Source organism: Mastomys coucha, unplaced genomic scaffold (genome assembly GCF_008632895.1).
Source record: "Mastomys coucha isolate ucsf_1 unplaced genomic scaffold, UCSF_Mcou_1 pScaffold9, whole genome shotgun sequence".
NCBI classification, from domain to species: Eukaryota; Metazoa; Chordata; class Mammalia; order Rodentia; family Muridae; genus Mastomys; species Mastomys coucha.
This window is the reverse complement of record NW_022196915.1, coordinates 6,261,476-6,280,808: the sequence shown is the minus strand read 5'-3', so window position 1 is coordinate 6,280,808 and position 19,333 is coordinate 6,261,476. Positions and strand designations below refer to the sequence as shown.

The 19,333-nt window shown below is 38.9% G+C and overlaps 1 protein-coding gene across 3 annotated transcripts in view; it reads right to left on the bottom strand.

Moving 5' to 3' along the window:
* Nucleotides 1-5,986: 5,986 nt before the first annotated feature.
* Znf385d (zinc finger protein 385D) overlaps nt 5,987-19,333 on the bottom strand; it is a 764,160-nt gene continuing 750,813 nt past the window's right edge. For all 3 annotated transcript variants that reach the window (XR_004116160.1, XR_004116162.1, XM_031361636.1), the window contains one exon: nt 5,987-6,610. Coding sequence is in view for 1 of the 3 variants with exons in the window: in XM_031361636.1 (XP_031217496.1) it covers nt 6,426-6,610 (185 nt within the window). In the remaining 2 variants the exon portion in view is untranslated. The remainder of the gene's footprint in view (nt 6,611-19,333) is intronic.

Genomic DNA, 19,333 nt, shown 5'->3' with positions numbered 1-19,333 from the left:
CCCCTTAATTGTTGTGAGTTTCTGTCCTATACATTTGCCTACATGTATCTGTTTTTCCAGTGCCATTTCATTAATGAATTGTTTGCTGAGTCTTTGCTGTGACATAGGTTCTGTATTATAAATAGCTTAATGAACAATATTATGAAACAACATAAATATAGAATTCTTCATTGCAATGCTGATCTTAGATCAGAATATGACATAAAATAAATAACTTTCTATATTGGAAAGAAAAAGATAATAATGGAACTTACATCTGGTCTGAAATCACTAATAAACTTTTACCATGCGGTCTCCTTTTCTAGAGGTCTTCTAGCAAAACCTTGAACAAACTTTATTTAGTCATCTAAGTACAGGTAATTACAATTATTGAGCTGCTTGTCTGAGTTTCCTTTCTGCTGCTATGATATACTACCATGGACCAAAACATGTTAGGGGAGGAAAAAGGCTATCTGGCTTATAGTTGCACATTACAATCTACCCTTGAGGGAAGTCAGGGCAGGATTTCAAGCAGGAATTTAAAGCAGAAATTATAGAGGAATGTGCTTGCTAGCTTTCTTGCAGAATAATGCATAGCTAGTTGTCTTATACTGCACAGGATCACTTGCCCAGGGAATGGTGTTGCCCGCAGTTGACTGGGCCCTCCTATATCAATTAACAATCAGGATTAGTTCCCAAAGATAATCCCACAAGACAATCTGAGCTGAGCAATCCCTTCAGTTAATAGTTCTTTCTCAGGTACAATTGTGTCAAGCTGACAGTTAAAGCAAACTAGGGATACCAAGTTTCCCCAGTGCTTTTCAACAAATGTCATGAACTACAAAAGGAAGCTCCTGCTTGCACAGCTTACTGTCTAAAATGGTGTTTTAATATCTAGATGCTCTGTTTTCCTTAGGGAAGAGTATTTTAAGTAGTAACTAATCAGCTATATGGACTCTGAAATAAGAACAGTATTTTCTCCCTCCTACTGCTCTAATCTCTCTAGCCTCTCCTCTTTCTCCTCCTGCTCAACCACACTTGGCTTCTTTTCTCTTCTCCCTCATTTCAGCTCTGTTTTTCTTCCTCACTCTCCCCTCCTATGCTTCCTCCAACTCTTTCTCCTCTTATTAGTCTTCATCCTCTTGTCATGCTTTCATCCTCCTCTTTCTCTCTTCCTTATTCCCTTTCCTTTCCTTCCTCTCCTGCTTCTCTTCCCTCTCTTTCCCATCCTGCTTCACCCCTGATCCCCTCTCTCATCTTCCCTTTCTTGCTCTCCATCTTCTCTCCCCTCCTCTTCCTTTCCTCATAGTCTTCTCCTTTCTTACTAGTGTTGTAAATCCTGTATTTAAATTGATCAGTCATATACCCAGGGTCTAACAAATGCCTAGAAAGTGGGTCAATCAGAACTGTATTACCGTTTCCTTGTCCCCAGTCTGCATTACATTCAGAAGAATTGTGTTTATAACAGATGCTTTGGAATAAAATTACTTTCAGTTTTCCTACACTGAGAATTAGTCAGCAGGACTACAAAAATTATGAAACAAAAACATTATTGAATAAGCAAACAAAAACTCATTCATGTATTTTTACACTAGAAAGTAAGTTATGCTACTGAATTCTTAGTTCTGAGTTTCATAGATGAATCCTCAGGGTCCATCACATGGCAGGTCTTCAGTGACCCATTGCAGAATGATTGCATAAGCCCTCCACAGGCATGAGGACTGTCCAGTGTGTGGATCTTTCTTCTAGCTTGCTCTACCCTCTTAAGTTACAAGTCCTCTAGCACCTCAGCTCTCTCTTTGTTCCAGAAGTTGAGACAGCATCCACCTCAGGAATCTTTACTTTCAGGATCACTCTATCCCTAATTGTGAGCTCCACCAATTCCACTCTTCTGAAAGGTAATTGCTTCTAGCTCCACAAACCTGTGAAATTTTTAATTTTAAACATCCCACAAGTACTGACTATTAATCTGCCTTTTAGTATGATTTCCTACAATTCACATGAAAAGTACTGATATAAATAGTATAAACTCCTCTTCTTTGCCCCAGCCTGCCTCTCTTCTCCCTTCCCCAAACCTCCTCCCTGCACCTCCTCTTTTGCAACCAATGTCTCTAATCTGGGCCTGGCAAGATAGCTCAGTGGATAAAGGTACTTGCAGCTAAGCCTGACAGTCTCATTTTGACTCCCAAGAGTTGTCTCTGATATCTCCACATGCATGCATTCCCACACACATAAATAAATATATAATAAATGATTAGTCTATATTCGAGTTTCCAGAAGTTCATATTCATGAGAAAGAGGAAAATGGAGAACTAGAAAAGTCCCCATTGTCTAGAGATTGATTTTTCCTTTTGAAGTCATTTCTTATCTTTCACTTCCTCCTCTACCTTGTCCTTTCCCTTCTGACATTATATTTATGCTAATTCATATTTTTACATTAGAGGTTAGTTAGCCAGAACCAAGTAGAGCCTGCTTCACCTTGTTTCCTTCCCCATCCCCTTGATGACCTCTAAGGTCCTCCTGGGGACAGAAAAGTACTCCTTACTTACTGAATATGAAGGATAGACAACTAAGTACATTCAACCAGTTTTTTTTTTTCATTTCCTTACTCATCACAATGAAACATAGAGCCATGGAGAATAGAATGGGAACCAAGGTTCATCAGTCAGATATCCTAAAATTGTAGATTTACAATCATATTTTAAATGTTCATCACCAACATCTGTTGTGTTTTATTTTCCTCGTAACTGAAATACTTTTGGGGGTTAGGCTCATTAAGATTCAGAAAGTAGATGTAACTTGCAAGCCTCAGGAAGGAAATGACTTAAAATTTCAGAAGTTCTTGAAACACAGAACATCTCACCAAAGTTATGTCAGGGTAGGATGGCTGGGAAGAGAGGACTCTGTGACTTGACAAGCTGTCAGCAAGTGCTGCAAGTTATCACCTGAACTAGGGTAGGCTTTTTCATGATGCAATCATCTTTGATTCATCCATACTCCTATAAGCAATTCTTTACTGGTACTCCCAGAATGAACCCCAATAGCTGGGGTTTGTAGGCATTTATTCACATCTCAAGAGTAAAATTCACACAATGCCATGGTATGCTCTAATAATTTGATCCCATTACAAAAAACATTCCAAAGCCCAGTCTCAGCCTTAACCTCCAGAAATTAAAACGCACATGACTTTCAGAGAACAGACCTAAATGTTTACTCTAAGTTTTACAGTATGATAGACCAGACCTGTTCTGGACTTGAAGCTCTAGTTGCAGTAATGTTTTATGTCTTCTGACTCCATGTAGCTTGTACCATAGAGGCCTTCTGTAGGCAATCCATCACTGACCCCACATCACAATAAACTGAAATTTTCATAACCACAAATCCTGCAGACAGATTCCACTAAAAAGAAGGAATTAATGGGATCTGAGAGAAATAAACTTGTACAGGGTATGTGCCATTTTTCTACCCTGCAGCAGAAGAACTTGGTGTGACCCCCCCCCTTCCTCAGCAGCCATTAATTGCCAATAGTTCCTCAAGGAGAGATGGGGCCTGGTCTATGACAGAGCCACTAATAGCCTTTGTCCTGTGCAGGTCTTATGCAGGTCTCCATCCTTAAATGTGGTCATTTCATGAATGCATTACCATGTCATATTCAGAAGACATATTTTGTAAAAGACCTATGCATTTTCTAGCTCATTTATTATCTATGTCCCCTTTTCTACAGTGTTCCCTGAGTCTTAAAGCTGATAAATTTAATCTCTTAGGGCCAAGCACTCCCATCGACCATGACTCTTAGTCTCATGTCTATATTAACTTTCTTCTAATGCAATAACTGACCCCCCTTTTATACAAAGTCTCTCAGTAAGAGTCCAGACTGACCTTGAACTTAATATATTACTGCCTCAGCCTCCTGAGATTACGTGCATGACTACCATGGCTAGCTTACACTATACATCTCAAAATAAGATTTTTATGGAAAAATCCCCAATTAAATACAAAGTGCTCATTGGATATGTCTGTCTCCTCATATTATTGGCATTCATATACTATCTGGCATATTCAAAGTCCCTGTGATAAAATGTTATTAAGCAATAAAGCCCTCCTGGATCTCCATTATTCTCTTGAATGGCTTAATTGTGCACAGATCATTAAACTTTTTCTTAAGTTTATCTCTGGGTAAGTTGTTGTAATAAGAAAACAATATTATTGAGCTTGGTAGGCACTAGGTGACCTCTCATCTTAATCTTCTTTTCTTTGGTGCTGTTGACACATCCTACCACTGATATGCCCTGCTCTGTACTGTAGCAACTGCTGGAAACTGAAGCAAGTGATGTTCAGGAAAAAAAAATCACTCATTGGTTCCCAACAATTACAAGTTCACTTCAATTTTGATGATAAGAATATCTCATGGCACACAAACACACACAAAAGAATTATGACAAATATCATGAATCCCAATTTACAGGTATTCTATGAAAATAAAAACAAGAAAATAGTCAGACTTGTGCTGAGAAGGCTTCTGACACAGTACAAAAAAACAAGTAATTTGGCAAAATATTTGACCTGACTCAGCTATAACTAGGAATAAAAGGTGTGGCGGGTATAGACAGGTAACTACCCCAGTCTTATTGATTTTCAGCTAAGGAAAGAGCTTCATAAATTAAGTGCATCACAGATATTGATTTATCAGACTGATATTTGTTATTGTGTTCTTTCAGATGAATAAATACTTACCACTCATAAATAGTGTGGGACCATGAAAGATAGCTTGTTCCCCAGTTGAACTAAGACTAGAAACTCCAGAGACCTTGAAGGGATAATAAGCATTTCACCTGTCCCAGGGCACCATGTCCCTGTCATTAGTGCTAGCCCTCCATAAATTTATGGCCATCAGTCATGTAAGAGCAATGTCTCAAATCTCTCCACAGGTAGAGGACATGACCTGTGATCACATAGGCTCAAGACAGATCTCCATTTTAATTAGGTACCTAGCAGTCTGGAGGCTTAGCCAATATGCTATCTTTCCCAGACACTCCTCCCTGCAGAAGGTATTTAACCTCAGGCCCACCCTGAGAAGTAGGGTACAGTTCTACTTATCCACTTTTCACCATGACAATAAATGCCTTAAAACCATGAACTGCCTGTTCTCATCGGGATCTGCTGTGGGGAGCCATGGAGAAGTCCTTCACTTTTAGGGCTGAGTCTAATCTCTCTTAGAAGGTCTCTCTGTGCTCCCAGCCATGGCCTCCACCAAGCCCAAGACAAGTCAAGGCAAGTCAAACCAAGGACTCTCCCCTTGGGACCAGCAGGAGCGCCCCTCACATCCCACCCCCCGGGGTGGGCTAATCCAGCCAGCAGACTCCCACTCCATTCTCAGCTCTTTAGCTTCCAGTGGTGCCTGGGTGTCCAAAAGCCTGAGAACCAGACAGCCTAGCTTCATCCCAGGCCTGCGGACCCCCAGCCAGCTTCTTCTGTCCCACACCTCAGACTGCACTTCTCCAACCCATGAGGGGCTTCCCTACTGCCTGATACCCACTCGGTGACAGCATGGGATAAGTGCAGTCAGCTTCCCAAATCCTGCCTCCCAGCAGCCAAGCCCTTGGCAGAGAGGACACTGGACCCACAGCCCTATAGATAAGAAGCCTGGCTAGGAGAGCCAAGAACACAGAACAAAGGAAATTCCTTGGTTTTATAGACTTAAGAGGTAGGGTTCCCTGAACTTAGAGGGAAACAGGTCTCCGATTTTAGAGGATGGAGGGGGGTTCTCCAAAGTTAGCAGTTGAGTGAAGGCTCTAGAAATGATATAATGTTACAATATGCAAACTAATCCTACTGTCCCACCAAACCTTAGAGCTGCTACACACAAAGAGCTTAACCTCTGGCAGAAGGTACTAGGTCAAATGAGACACTTCTGACCCCGTTACAGCAGTGGTCTCTGCAAGCATTGTAACATTCCAGCTTTTACACACACACACACACACACACACACACACACACAACCATTTCATTGGATAGAAGTTAGAAAGAGATGGAAAACGATTGATTTGGGAGCACCATCTTCAATTCTGACTACTTTCATGGTTCTAATTATTACAATAAGAAAGAATTATAGATTTGAGGCATGTTGAAAGACTCACATGTAATAAGGCCACATTGAATTTCATAATAAATTAGTTCAACTTCAATTTCACAAGTTCCCTCCGCCCAAAGAAATACAGTGCTGTCTGCTTTACAAAAAAGATTCTCACATATCACATCAACTGGTAACCAACCAATGAATTCTCTTTCACCACTCTCCACACCAGGAGCCTGGCCCCTTGAACATTATTTTTCTAGATGGACATCCAACTTCACGATGACATACAGAAACATGTGGGATAAACAATCCTTCAAGACAGAAGGAGTAACTGACTCAACCACCCCATCCCCTAATCCTTTATGCATTATCATTCATCACAGACAGGAAAAATGTTGGATCGGACACTCACCGCATTAAAATTCGGAAATAGGTTGACTGCCGCGGCAGTGTCAAGAGGAAAGGGAAGAAAAGGCTTAATATCCAATGATGGCTGCAAAGGAGGGGCTGGTGGACGGATCAGGGCTGGGAGAGCAGGACTCTGGCATGTGCCACCTGTAGAGACAAGAACAAAGTGGATGGTCAGGGACACCAGGCATGAAAGAGAAAACACCATGATCTTTTAGGGGATAACAGTTTTCTGCTTCACTGGGGAAAAAAAAAAGACATAGAATCTCCTAATATCAATCAGAATTTGGTCAATTGGGCAGCCAGATGTAAGTGAACAGCTCCTTTCCCTGGGATTGTAATATATATGATTATGTAAGAATCACTCACTATTTCACACTCCACCACTTGCTTTTGTTTTTCCTGGAACAGCCATCCATTAATCTCTAGCTAAGCTCTCTACGTTTAAATGGAAACCTGCTAGCCACTCTTACAGCCCTCCCATTCCTCTCTGAAAACTAACCTGCTCACAACATTCTGCAAGTCTGAGGGCTATTTTGCAGCATTGCTCTTTTCACCAACGGAAAACAGGCAGAAAGATGACATGAATCTGGTAGAGAAAAGAAACGGAACCACCAGTGGTACCTCAATGTCCTAGCAATAAGAAGATTGAAAAAGCCAGCAAACCCGGTAACAGAAGCCCAACAGCTCTGAGCTGTTCAGCACCCTGAAGCTCTGATAATTCCACAACTGACGGATCTCAACCCCAGGCATGAGTGGGAGGAATTTAGACCAGCACCAATGAACAGGCAATGAGAGTATTGCAACAACACAGATTCCCCCTCTGCACACCAGTGGGCAGGCCCCTGGTTACAGGGAGCAACAAGTTCTGGCCTCTGTTTTCACACTAAGTGCATTTAGAAGCAGCATGGATAGAAGAAGCATAGCCTTGGTGTTTTGTCTCCCATATTTTAATAAAATTCTAAAACACCAATTTTCTGTTAATTAAAGACTGTTTGAATCCTAGGAAACTGTTAAAATATGCCAGCATTCCTCTAATCTGAGAAGCAAGCAACAGACTGTAAAAACCTGCTGGTGAGAAGCCAGGAAGCATTAGGAAAACAAAACTAAGTGAGGTATTTTCCTGGCACACAGAAAATTCTAAGAAAGAAAAGATAGTAGGAAAGGTCATAGCATACCACTTATTTTCATACCATTTCAATTTGAGAGCAGACTAGGCCAGAGCCCCATGTACAGGACTCAACTGTTCATAAGAACCACCAGCTGCCAGGTTTAAAATCTTCTTAAGCCAAATGAACACAACCATGACTGATTGATTGATTGATTGATTAATTGATTGATTAGCAATTTGAACATTTCCATTGGAATATTCTTCAACAATAAGGCTAGCAAAGTTCTAAAAGGCACAACAGTTTTTGTTTTGTTTGTTTTACAATAAAATACAGCCCTCAGATTTGAGAACAGATGTTAAAATGAACAGACAAAAAAACAAATGTAGCAAGCCTATATGTGCCAAAGCATACCATAAATTCACTTTAGTATCTTCCTGATAGTATAATGAGTGTGGGTGAATAACTTGCCTAGAGAGTCCATAAAATTTCAGAGATAAGCCTATCATAAGTTTTGTATTACTAAAAGATTCCGTTTAATAAAAACTTTTAAGAACCCAGAGCTGATCTTGTGCCACAGAGCTAAATACACAAATACTGCCAGGAGAGAGCTGGTCCTCCAAGAGTACAAACAAGCCTGTAAGTGCAGGTAAGATTACCAATGCTGCTCAAAGGAACCTGCCTGGAACCCTCAGGACACAGTAAACTAGGACCTGCCTGGGATGGGAGCCTTTTGGTTTTCATCTTCATCTGGAGCTGATCCTGTGCCACAGAGCTACATACAAAGATACACCCAAGAGAGAGCTGGTTTCCTAAGATGCAGACAAGCCTGTGAGCACAAGTAAGACTACCACATCTCTTCAAATTCCTAACAGAAGAGGGACCCTCGCGGAGCCATCAGGACACAGGAAACAAGGATAAGCTGGGGACAGGTATCTTCTGGTTTCTGTGTGCACCCCAGAGCTGACCCTGTACCACAGCTCTCCATAGCTAAATCCCTCCTAGAGAGAACTGGTCTCTCAGGAGTACTGACACACAGGCTTGCAGGAGGGATAAGCAACAGTCAGAGGCAGCTAGACCAGCTAATACCAGAGATAACCAGATGGCCAAATGGAAGGGCAAGAACATAAAGAAAAAAATCAAGGCCACTTGGCATCATCAGAACCCAGTTCTCCCACCACAGCAAGACCTGGTTACCTCCAACATAGCAGAAAAGCAAGACTCTGATTTTAAAATCATGTCTCATTATGATGATAGAGGACTTTAAGAAGGACATAAATAACCACCTTAAAGAAATAAAAAAAAAAAAAAGAAAGAAAGAGAGAAAAAGAAAACACAGATAAGCAGGTAGGAACCCTGAAAGAGGAATCCTTTAAGAATTACAGAAAAACATAACCAAAGAGGTAAAGGAACTGAACAAAACCGTCCAATATCTAAAAATGGAAATAGAAACAATAAAGAAATCAAAAAGAGACAATTCTGGAGGTAGAAAACCTAGGAAAGAAGTCAGGAGTCATAGATGCAAGCATCACCAACAGAATACAAGAGATAGAAGAGAGAATCTTAGGGGCAGAAGATACCATAGAAAACATTGACACAACAGTCAAAAAAAAATGCAAACTGCCATAAGCTCCTAACCGAAAACATCCAGGAAATCCAAGACACAATGAGAAGACCAAATCTAAGGATTATAGGTATAGAAGAGAGTGAAGACTCCCAAGGTAATGAGCCAGTAAATATCTTCAACAAAATTATAGAAGAAAACTTCTCTAACCCAAAGAAAGAGATTCCATGAACATACAAGAAGCCTTCAGAACTCCAAGTAGATTGGACCAGAAAAGAAATTCCTCCTGTCACATAAAACACCAAATGCACAAAACAAAGGATATTAAAAGCAGTAAGGGAAAAGGGTCAAGTAACATATAAAGGCAGACCTATCAGAATTACACCAGACTTCTCACCAGAAACTATGAAAGCTAGAAGATTCTGGGCAGATCTCATACAGACAATAAGAGAACACAAATGCCAGCCCAGTCTATTAAACCTAGCAAAACTCTCAATTACCATAGATGGAGAGACCAAGATATTCCATGGCAAAACCAAATTTACCAATATCTATCCATAAATCTAGCCCTACAAAGGATAATACATGGAAAACAACAACATAATGAGGGAAACTACACTCTAGAAAATTTAAGAAAGTAATCTTCTTTCAACAAACCCAAAAGAAGATAACCACACAAACATAAAAATAACATCAAAAATAACAGGAAGCAACAATCACTATTCCTTAATATCTCTTAGCATCAATGAATTCAATTCTGAATAAAAAGATATAGACCAACACACTGGATATGTAAATAGGACCCAACATTTTGTTGCAAACAGGGAACCCAACTCAGTGTCAAAGACAGACACTACCTGAGAGAAAAGGGCTGGAAAACAATTTTGGAAGCAAATGGTTCCAAGAAACAAGCTGGAGTAGCCATACTAATAATGGATAAAATCAACTTTCTTTTTTTTTTTTTTTTTTTTTTTTTTTTTTTTTTTTTTTTGGTTTTTTTCGAGACAGGGTTTCTCTGTATAGCCCTGGCTGTCCTGGAACTCACTCTGGAGACCAGGCTGGCCTCGAACTCAGAAATCCGCCTGCCTCTGCCTCCCAAGTGCTGGGATTAAAGGCGTGCGCCACCACCGCCCGGCTAAAAATCAACTTTCAACCAAAAGTCATCAAAAAAGAGGGAAGGACACTTCATACTCATCAAAAGAAAAATCTACCAAGAACTTCTGCAAGTGCACTCACAATCATAAAGGAAACTTTACTAAAGCTCAAAGCACACATTGTACCTCATACAATGATAGTGGGAGACTTCAACACCCCACTCTCAACAATGGACAGATCAGGGAAACTAAACAAAGACAGAGAAACTAACAGAAGTTATGGACCAAGTAGATTTTACAGATATCTACAGATCATGTCTTCCTAAATCAAAAGAATTTATCTTCTTCTCAGCACGTTATGCCACCTTCTCCAAAATTGACCATATAATTGGTCACAAAACAGACCTCAACAAATGTAAGAACATTGAATTAATTCCATGCCTCCTATCATATTATTATGGATTAAGGCTGGTCTTTAATAGCAACAAAAACAACAGAAAGACTGCATACAAAAGGCAGCTGAACAATGTTTTACTCAAAGATAACATGGTCAAGTAATAAATAAAGAAATTAAAGACATTTTAGAGTTTAATGAAAATGAAGGTATAACATACCCAAACCTATGGAACACAATGAAATCAGTGCTAAGAGGAAAATTCATCTATGAGTGCCTCCAAAAAGAAACTGGAGAGAACATACACTACCAGCTTAATAGCACACCTGAAAGTTCTAGAACAAAAAGAAGCAAATGCACCCAAGAGAAGTAGACAGCAGAAAATAATCAAACTCAGGGCTGAAATCAACCAAGTAAGAAAAAAAAAAAAGAACTATACAAAGAATCAACCAAACCAGGAGCTAGTTCTTTGTGAAAATCAACAAGAAAGGTGAATTCTTAGCCGACTATCCAGAGGGTACAGAACAAAATACAAATTAACAAAATCAGAAATAAAAAGGGAAATATAACAACACATACTGAGGAAATCCAAAAAATCATCAGATCCTACTACAAAAGCCTATACTCAAAAAAACTGGAAAATCTGGATGAAATGCACAATTTTCTAGACAAATACCAAATGCCAAAGTTAAATCAGGATCAGATAAACCATCTAGACAGTCCCATAACCCCTAAAGAAATAGAAACATTCTTTAAAAGTCTCCCAACCAAAAAAAAAGCCTAGGACCAGTCAACCTAATACCAATACTCTTCAAACTATTCCACAAAATAGAAACAGAAGGAAGACTACCCAGTTCGTTCTATGAAGCCACAATTATGCTGATACCAAAACCACACAAAGCACACAAAGACCCAAAAAAGAAAGACAACTTTAGATGAATTTGCCTTATGAATATTGATGCAAAAATATTCAACAAAATTCATGCCAACTGAATCTAAGAACACATCAAAATGATGATTCACCACAATCAAGTAGGCTTCATCCCAGGTGTACTGGCTGGTTATGTGTGTCAACTTGACAAAGGCTGGAGTTATCACAGAGAAGGGAGTTTCCATCCCTGGGCTGGAAGTCTTGGGTTCTATAAGAGAGCAGGCTGGGCAAGTCAGGGGAGGCAAGCCAGTAAGGAACATCCCTCCATGGCCTCTGCGTCAGCTCCTGCTTCCTGACCTGCTTGAGTTCCAGTCCTGACTTCCTCTAGTGATCAACAGCAATGTGGAAGTAAGCTGAATAAATCCTTTCCTCCCCAACTTGCTTCTTGGTCATGATGTTTGTCTAGGAATAGAAACCCTGACTAAGACACCAGGGATGCAGGAATGGTTCAGTATACAGAAATCCATCAATGTAATCCACTACATAAACAAACTAAAAACAAAACAAAACAAACAAACAAAAAAGACACATGGACATTTCATTAGATGATGAAAAAACATTTGACAAAATTCAACATCCGTTCACAGTAAAAGTTTTGGGAAGATCAGGAATTCAAGGCCCATATCTAAACATAGTGAAAACAATATATACCACAACGGTAGCCAACATCAAACTCTAATGGAGAGAAGTTTGAAGCAACCCCACTAAAATCAGGGACTAGACAAGGCTACCCTTTCTCCCTATTTATTCAATATAGTACTTGAATTTCTAGCTAGAGCAATTAGACAACAAAAATAGGTCATAGGGGTACAAAATGGAAAAGAAGAAGTCAAAATATCACTATTTGCAGATTATCTGATATTATACTTATGTGATCCCCATAAAATTCCACCAGAGAACTCCTACAGCTGATAAACAACTTCAGCAATGTGGCCGGATATAAAATTAGCTCAAACAAATCAGTAGCCTTCCTATACCCAAAGGATAAACAGGCTGATAAAGAAATTATGGAATCAACACCCTTCACAATAGTCACAATCAATACAAAGTATCTTGGTGTGACTCTAACCAAACAAGTGAAAAATCTGTATGACAAGAACTTCAAGTCTCTGAAGAAAGAAATTGAAGAAGACTTCAGAAGATGGAAAGATCTCCCATGCTCATGGATTGGCAGGATTAATATAGTAAAAATGACCATCATGATGAAAGTAATGTACTTATTCCATGCAATCCCCATCAAAATTCCAACACAATTCTACATAGAGTTAGAAAGAGCAATTCTCGAATTCATCTGGAATAACAAAAAACCCAGGATAGCAAAAACTCTTCTCAACAATAAAAGAACTTCTGGGGGAATCAGCATCCTGGACTTCAAGCTGTAGTACAGAGCAATAGTGATTAAAACTGCATGGTATTGGTACAGTAACAGACAGGTAAATGAATGGAATAGAATTGAAGATCCAAAAATGAGCCTACACACCTATGGTCTTTGATAAAGAACTAAAACCATCCTTTAGAAAAAAAGACAGCATTTTCAACAAATGGTGCTGGTTCAACTGTTGGTCATCATGTAGAAGAATGCAGGTTGATCCATTCTTATCTCTCTGGAGAAAGCTCCAGTCCAAGTGGTTAAAGGACCTTCAGATTAAACCAGATACACTGAATCTAAGAGAAGAGAAATTGGGGAAAAGTCTCAAACACATGGGAACAAGGGAAAAGTTCCTGAACAAAACACCAATGGCTTAAGCTCAATGATCAAGAATTGACAAATTGGACCTCATAAAATTGCAACGTTTCTATAAGGCAAAGGACACTGATAATAGAGCAAAATGGCAACCCACAGATTGGAAAAGGATCTTTACTAATCCTATATGTGATAGAGGGCTCAAATCCAATATATACAAAGAACTCAATAAGTTAGACTCCAGATAATCCCATAATCAAATAACCCTATTAAAAAATTAGAAACAGAGCTAAACAGAGAATTCTCAACTGAGGAACCTCGAATGGTGGAGAAGCACTTAGAAATGTTCAATATCCTTAGACATCAGGGAAATACAAATCAAAATTAACTCTGAGTTTCCACCTCTCGCCAGTCAGAATGGCTAAGATGGAAAAACTCAGATGACAGCAGATGCTGGCAAGGATGTGGAGAAAGAGGAATACTCCTCCATTGCTGGTGGGATTGCAAACTGGTAAAACCACTCTGAAAATCAGTCTGGTGGTTTCTCAGAAAATTGGGCATACCCGAGGACCCAGCTATACCTCTCCTGGCATATACCTAGAAGATGCTCCAACATATAATAAGGACACATGCTACACTATGTTCATATCAGTCATATTTATAAGAGCCAGAAGTTGGAAGCAACCCAAATGTCCCTCAACAGAAGAATAGATACAGAAAATGTGGTACATTTACACGATGATGTACTACTCAGCCATTAGAAATAATGACTTCATGAAATTCACAGCCTAATGGATGGAACTTGAGTATATCATCCTGAATGAGGTGGCTCAGTCTCAAAAGAAAAAGCACGGTATATACTCACTGATAAGTAGATATTAGCCCAAAAGTTCCGAGTACCCAAGATTCAATTCACAGACCATATGAAGGCTAAGAAGAAGGAAGACCAAAATGTGGATGTGTCAGTGCTTTTTTAGGAGGGTGAACAAAATACTCACAAGAGGAAATATGGAGACAAAGTGTGGAGCAGAGACTAAAGGAAAGGCCATCCAAAGACTACTCTACTCAGGGATCCATCCCATATTCTGCCACCAAACCCTGATGTTATCGTGGATGCTGGGAAATGCTTGTTGATAGAAGCCTGATATGGCTGTGTCCTGAGAGGCTCTGCCAGATCCTGACAAACACATAGGTAGATGTATTTGTAGCTAACCACTGGACTGAGCTTGGGGGTCCCCAATGGAGGAGATGGAGAAAAGACTGAAGGAGCTGAGGGGGTTTGTAGCCCCATGGAGGGAGCAACAGTGTCAACAGGCCAGACCTCCTGGAGCTCCAGGTGACTGGACCACCAACCAAAGAATGTATTTGGAGTAACCCATGACGCTGGCCACATATGTGGCAGAATATAGCCTTGTTGGACATCAGTGGAAGGAGAGATTTTTGGGCCTGGGGGTGTTCAATGCCCAAGAGTAGGGAAATGTCAAGGCAGGAGGAAGGAAGTGGGTGGGTGGGGGAGCACCCTCATAGAGGCAGAGCGAGGGATGATTAGATAGGTGGTTTCTGAAGGGGAGACCTGGAAAGGGGAAAACATTTGAAGTGTAAATTAAATAAAGAAAATATCCAAGAAAAAATAAAATAAAATCTACCACCCCAAAAAATGTTAAGAACTCCAATGAAGTTTTTTTGGTTGACATTTCTTCAGAAATCAAGGAGGTAAAATAAAAGTTTTGGCTAAAGTCAGCTTTAAAATGTCTACAAGTAATATTGAGCATCAATTTTCTTAAATTCACTCATGGAAGAAATTAATGTAGTCCTATTATTCTTAGTATTATGTTTGACCTTAAAAGTTCTCAAATAGATAAAGATTAACATCAATCTGCATTAAAATATAATAACAAGTTAAAACTTCTTTAGCCATTTAAGTTGCTTCCAAAGAAGCTTTTCATTCTCATAATTACAAGAACTTAACATCAGATTGCATTCTGCAGTGACTTATTTTAAGTCTTCCACCAGTTCATGATTCAGAAGATGTTATTGAATAGATTACTTTTTATCTAGCATAGTATGAGGTATGTGAGAATGAGGAATATGTTAATTGGATTGCTAGATAAATGTACCCAACCCCTAACCAGGTATGTATTTGATTTATATCTGTGCATATAGTTCAGGAACTTCTACCTAATGGAATTTCCTTTACAAAATATTAAAAGGCTATAAAAGAGTTACAAACATTTGAAATGCTGGTAAATCTGTGCAGATCTCTTGTCTCTTCCCACCAGTATAAAGAAAGAAACCTACAGGACCACAGACCATTGGGAACATGGAACTGAACATTATTTTCCACTCACTATGAAAGTGGGGATTGACAAGTAGGGTGGTGTCAGGGGCTCATTTTATTTATAATCTTCATCAATAATGTTTTGCTTATGGAAAGATACACTTCAGGGTATATTAATATTATTAAGGAAGACAACAACATAGCCTCTCTATGAAGTGAGAATTAGGAATTATTTAAAATCATGTTTCTTGCTGCTGTAACAGTGTCATATTGATGGTCATACTTGTGTATCTCCACAATATCAGAACTCACTCTGTATCAATAAATTCACAAGCTCTGTTGATTTTGTGGCTGTGATTTGCCAAACCATCTCAATTTCCCTTGGTATATAGATAGACAACTATTGGTTATTTTATTCCACTCTTAGTAAAATTTACTGATCGATCATATAATATACATCATACAGAACTTACATGTAACTTATATGTATATATAAGTTATATATACATATAAGTTCTGTATGATATATACATATATACATATATGTATATATATATAATTTTAAAAAGTGTTTAAAAATGACTGCAGGAGAGTTCAATGTGTCTGAATGGGTCTTGCTAGAGGCATAGCTGAAGCAAGGAGCTGAGACCATGCAATGCAGAGTCTTCTTGGATGTTAAATAGCAGTAATAGGAATAATTTTAGAGTTACAGGAAAGAGGGAGGTAGGCCAAGCCACAGAGCTGGTATTGAGCTAAGCTCAGGAGGTAATCTGTGGGACTGAGGCCAGGTACAGGAGTGGGTCCAGGTAGGTCAATAGGTGGGGAAGTATTTGAGTAGATCTATCAGTGTCAACACACAACACAGAGGATTATGTCAGCAGTAGGAAGAGAGACAGCTTAAGTTCCAGGGCCAGTTGGAAGCTTTCTCCTATTTTCCTTTAAGGTGCAAGACACAGGGTGGTCAGATAGGTGAATGGAGCCAATGCCCTTGCAATAATAAATTAAATTTATGAGATCCAAGTGATAGTGTTGTCAACTGGCATATTAAAGAAGACATTCGACTTAAAATTACTGTTATAGTTTCATATGACCAATGATTCACATAGTCATAGAGTACTTTGGTAAGTTTATAGAGCGATTGTTTTTACTCTTAGGGGTAATATCTTGTCAGTCTGTGACTCATAGGTAGTACAGGACTACTGGTAATGTGATAAGTTTATTGCAAAATGCAGAGTCTGTCTACCTTTGATTTGTACTCAGAATAGTACCAAATATTGTTGCCAAATAGAGCCACCATGGCAAACCACATGCTAAAACCTGCTGCTTGGAGCACAAGGAGCAGTCTAATCAAGACTTGCATTTCAAATTCTGTAGCTAATACTATGTACTTGATGTATAATCTTATTAATACAACTTTAGCAAAATAAAATGTAATTAGTCTGATTTCCAACCAGTTACTATCTATCTATAACAAACTGATTAAAATAAAAAGCATCAAATGAAGGACTAGACAGTTGGCTTGGTGTTAAACTCATATTGCTATGGCAGGAGACCCAAGTTTTGTTCCCAATACCTAAGTAAGATGGTTCACAGCAGCCCCTTACAACTTCAGCTCCATAGGCATCTGAAGCTTTTGGGCTCTATGAACACACACACACACACACACACACACACACACACACACAAATCTATATAAAATTAATAGAAAATAATTATTTTGTTGTTTTTAAGAAAGCATGTAAGTACAAAGCCCTTTGTGGTAAATGGATAAGAGGATATGTTAAGAAAGTATATAAGTTTGATATAGTGAAATGTGCTCTTGGATTCCCCCATATCACTTCTTATTTTTCTCCTGTGTGTTTCTGCTAGTGTATATTTACAACCATAGTTTCAAATTGTGAATGGTAGAGGAAGTATTTAGATACAACATAGGTCTGTTCAGAAAACACCCCCATGTTCACAAAAGAATTAACTTTGTGAATTTGAAAATAATAACTTGTTTATCATTAGTACAGACTGAGAAGCTAAGATGAACTTTCCCCTTTGAAAAGCAGGAATAAGATAAATTTAGTGATTGCTTTAATTCAGGAAAAAAAAAAAACAACAATGAAGCCTTGGAGTTCTAAGTCAGTGGTTATCAGCTGGAGCTTCTTTAAGGATGTTGTACATGAAGGTCATAGGTCAGAAGCAGATAGGTGTTAATGAATATAATAAACACTAACAACTATCTAGGCTTTCTGATAGCTGTTGTCAAGATATTTTTGAATGTATCTTCAAACTCTTACCTTTTGTTATGTTAACTTTCCTGGAAGAATGCTCATAATAAGAAGTTACTTCAAAAATTAGCATTTTTGAAAATTGCTAAAGAATGGAGTACTCTCTTTAGAGAGAACAGCGAAGTTAACCCTGAATCTTCTGTACTTGCTCAATACTCTAACAGTTTAACATTAATCTGTCTTAACTTTAATCTCAATCTTATTTTTTTTTTCTTGGTTTTTTGAGACAGGGTTTCTCTGTATAGCCCTGGCTGTCCTGGAACTCACTCTGTAGACCAGGCTGGCCTCGAACTCAGAAATCCACCTGCCTCTGCCTCCCAAGTGCTGGGATTAAAGGCGTGCGCCACCACCGCCCAGCAATCTTATTTTTTATAATCTCAGTTGATACTTGAATTTTAGAATGATTAGAGCTTGTCAAATCCATCTCAGTATGTAGCTTAGAACTGAAAATCAAATATGTATGTATGCATTCATAGAAAATAGTGTAACTTTCTGATTTCCTGATTGGAAAATATATTTTATAGTATCCACAGTCAAATTCATCTATACTGAAGTACATGAACATATATATATGTACATATATATATACATATGTATACACCCACATGTATATTTTACATATGTATTTAACTGAACAACACACACATTTTTTTCTTTTTGGGTTTTTTCGAGACAGGGTTTTCCTGTGTAGTCCTGGCTGTCCTGGAACTCACTCTGTAGACCAGCTGGCCTTGAACTCAGAAATCCGCCTGCCTCTGCCTCCCAAGTGCTGGGATTAAAGGCATGCACCACCACTGCCCAGCACGCATTTGTTTACACTGAAATACATATATCTATATATATCTATATATCTATATCTATATCTATATCAATTACTTGGCATGTTTACTTAGATGGGATAGATAAATTTCAGACTTCTATTTCATAGTTAAATGAGTACAGACCACAACTATATATTGTATATTTCAAAAAAGCTAGAAGGAGAAAGAGGAAATAGAAGAGATTTTGCAGATGGACTATAGGTGGATGGGGGTTAGAACAGAAGGGTCCAGGCAAGGGCAGATAGAGGAAGAAAGAAATGGGAGAGACAACTGGAATTGAGAGACAATTGGTGGTGGTGAGGGGGGGGGAGTTTATGTGAAAACCTAGTGCAGTGGAACCTTCCTGCAATCTACAAGAGTGATCCTAGTGAAGCCTCCTAGTATAGGGATACAGAGCAGAAACCACCCATATTATATAACCAGGCAAGGCTCTGATCACAGTGATTATGGCTGGGACAACAACCAGCCACAAAGCCTTTGACCTACAATATATGAATGGCCAACCTATGATTAGTTTTACTTAAAGCTCATAGCAAAAGAGGGGACCAATGCCAGATACTGCCTAGTTATCCAGGAACAATAGATTGGATAGCTCAGACTGAATCAATTACAACTGATGATGAAGGAGGCGGAGGAAAAGGAGGAGGAGGGGCAGAAGGAGAAGAAGAAGAGAAGAAGAAGAAGAAGAAGAAGAAGAAGAAGAAGAAGAAGAAGAAGAA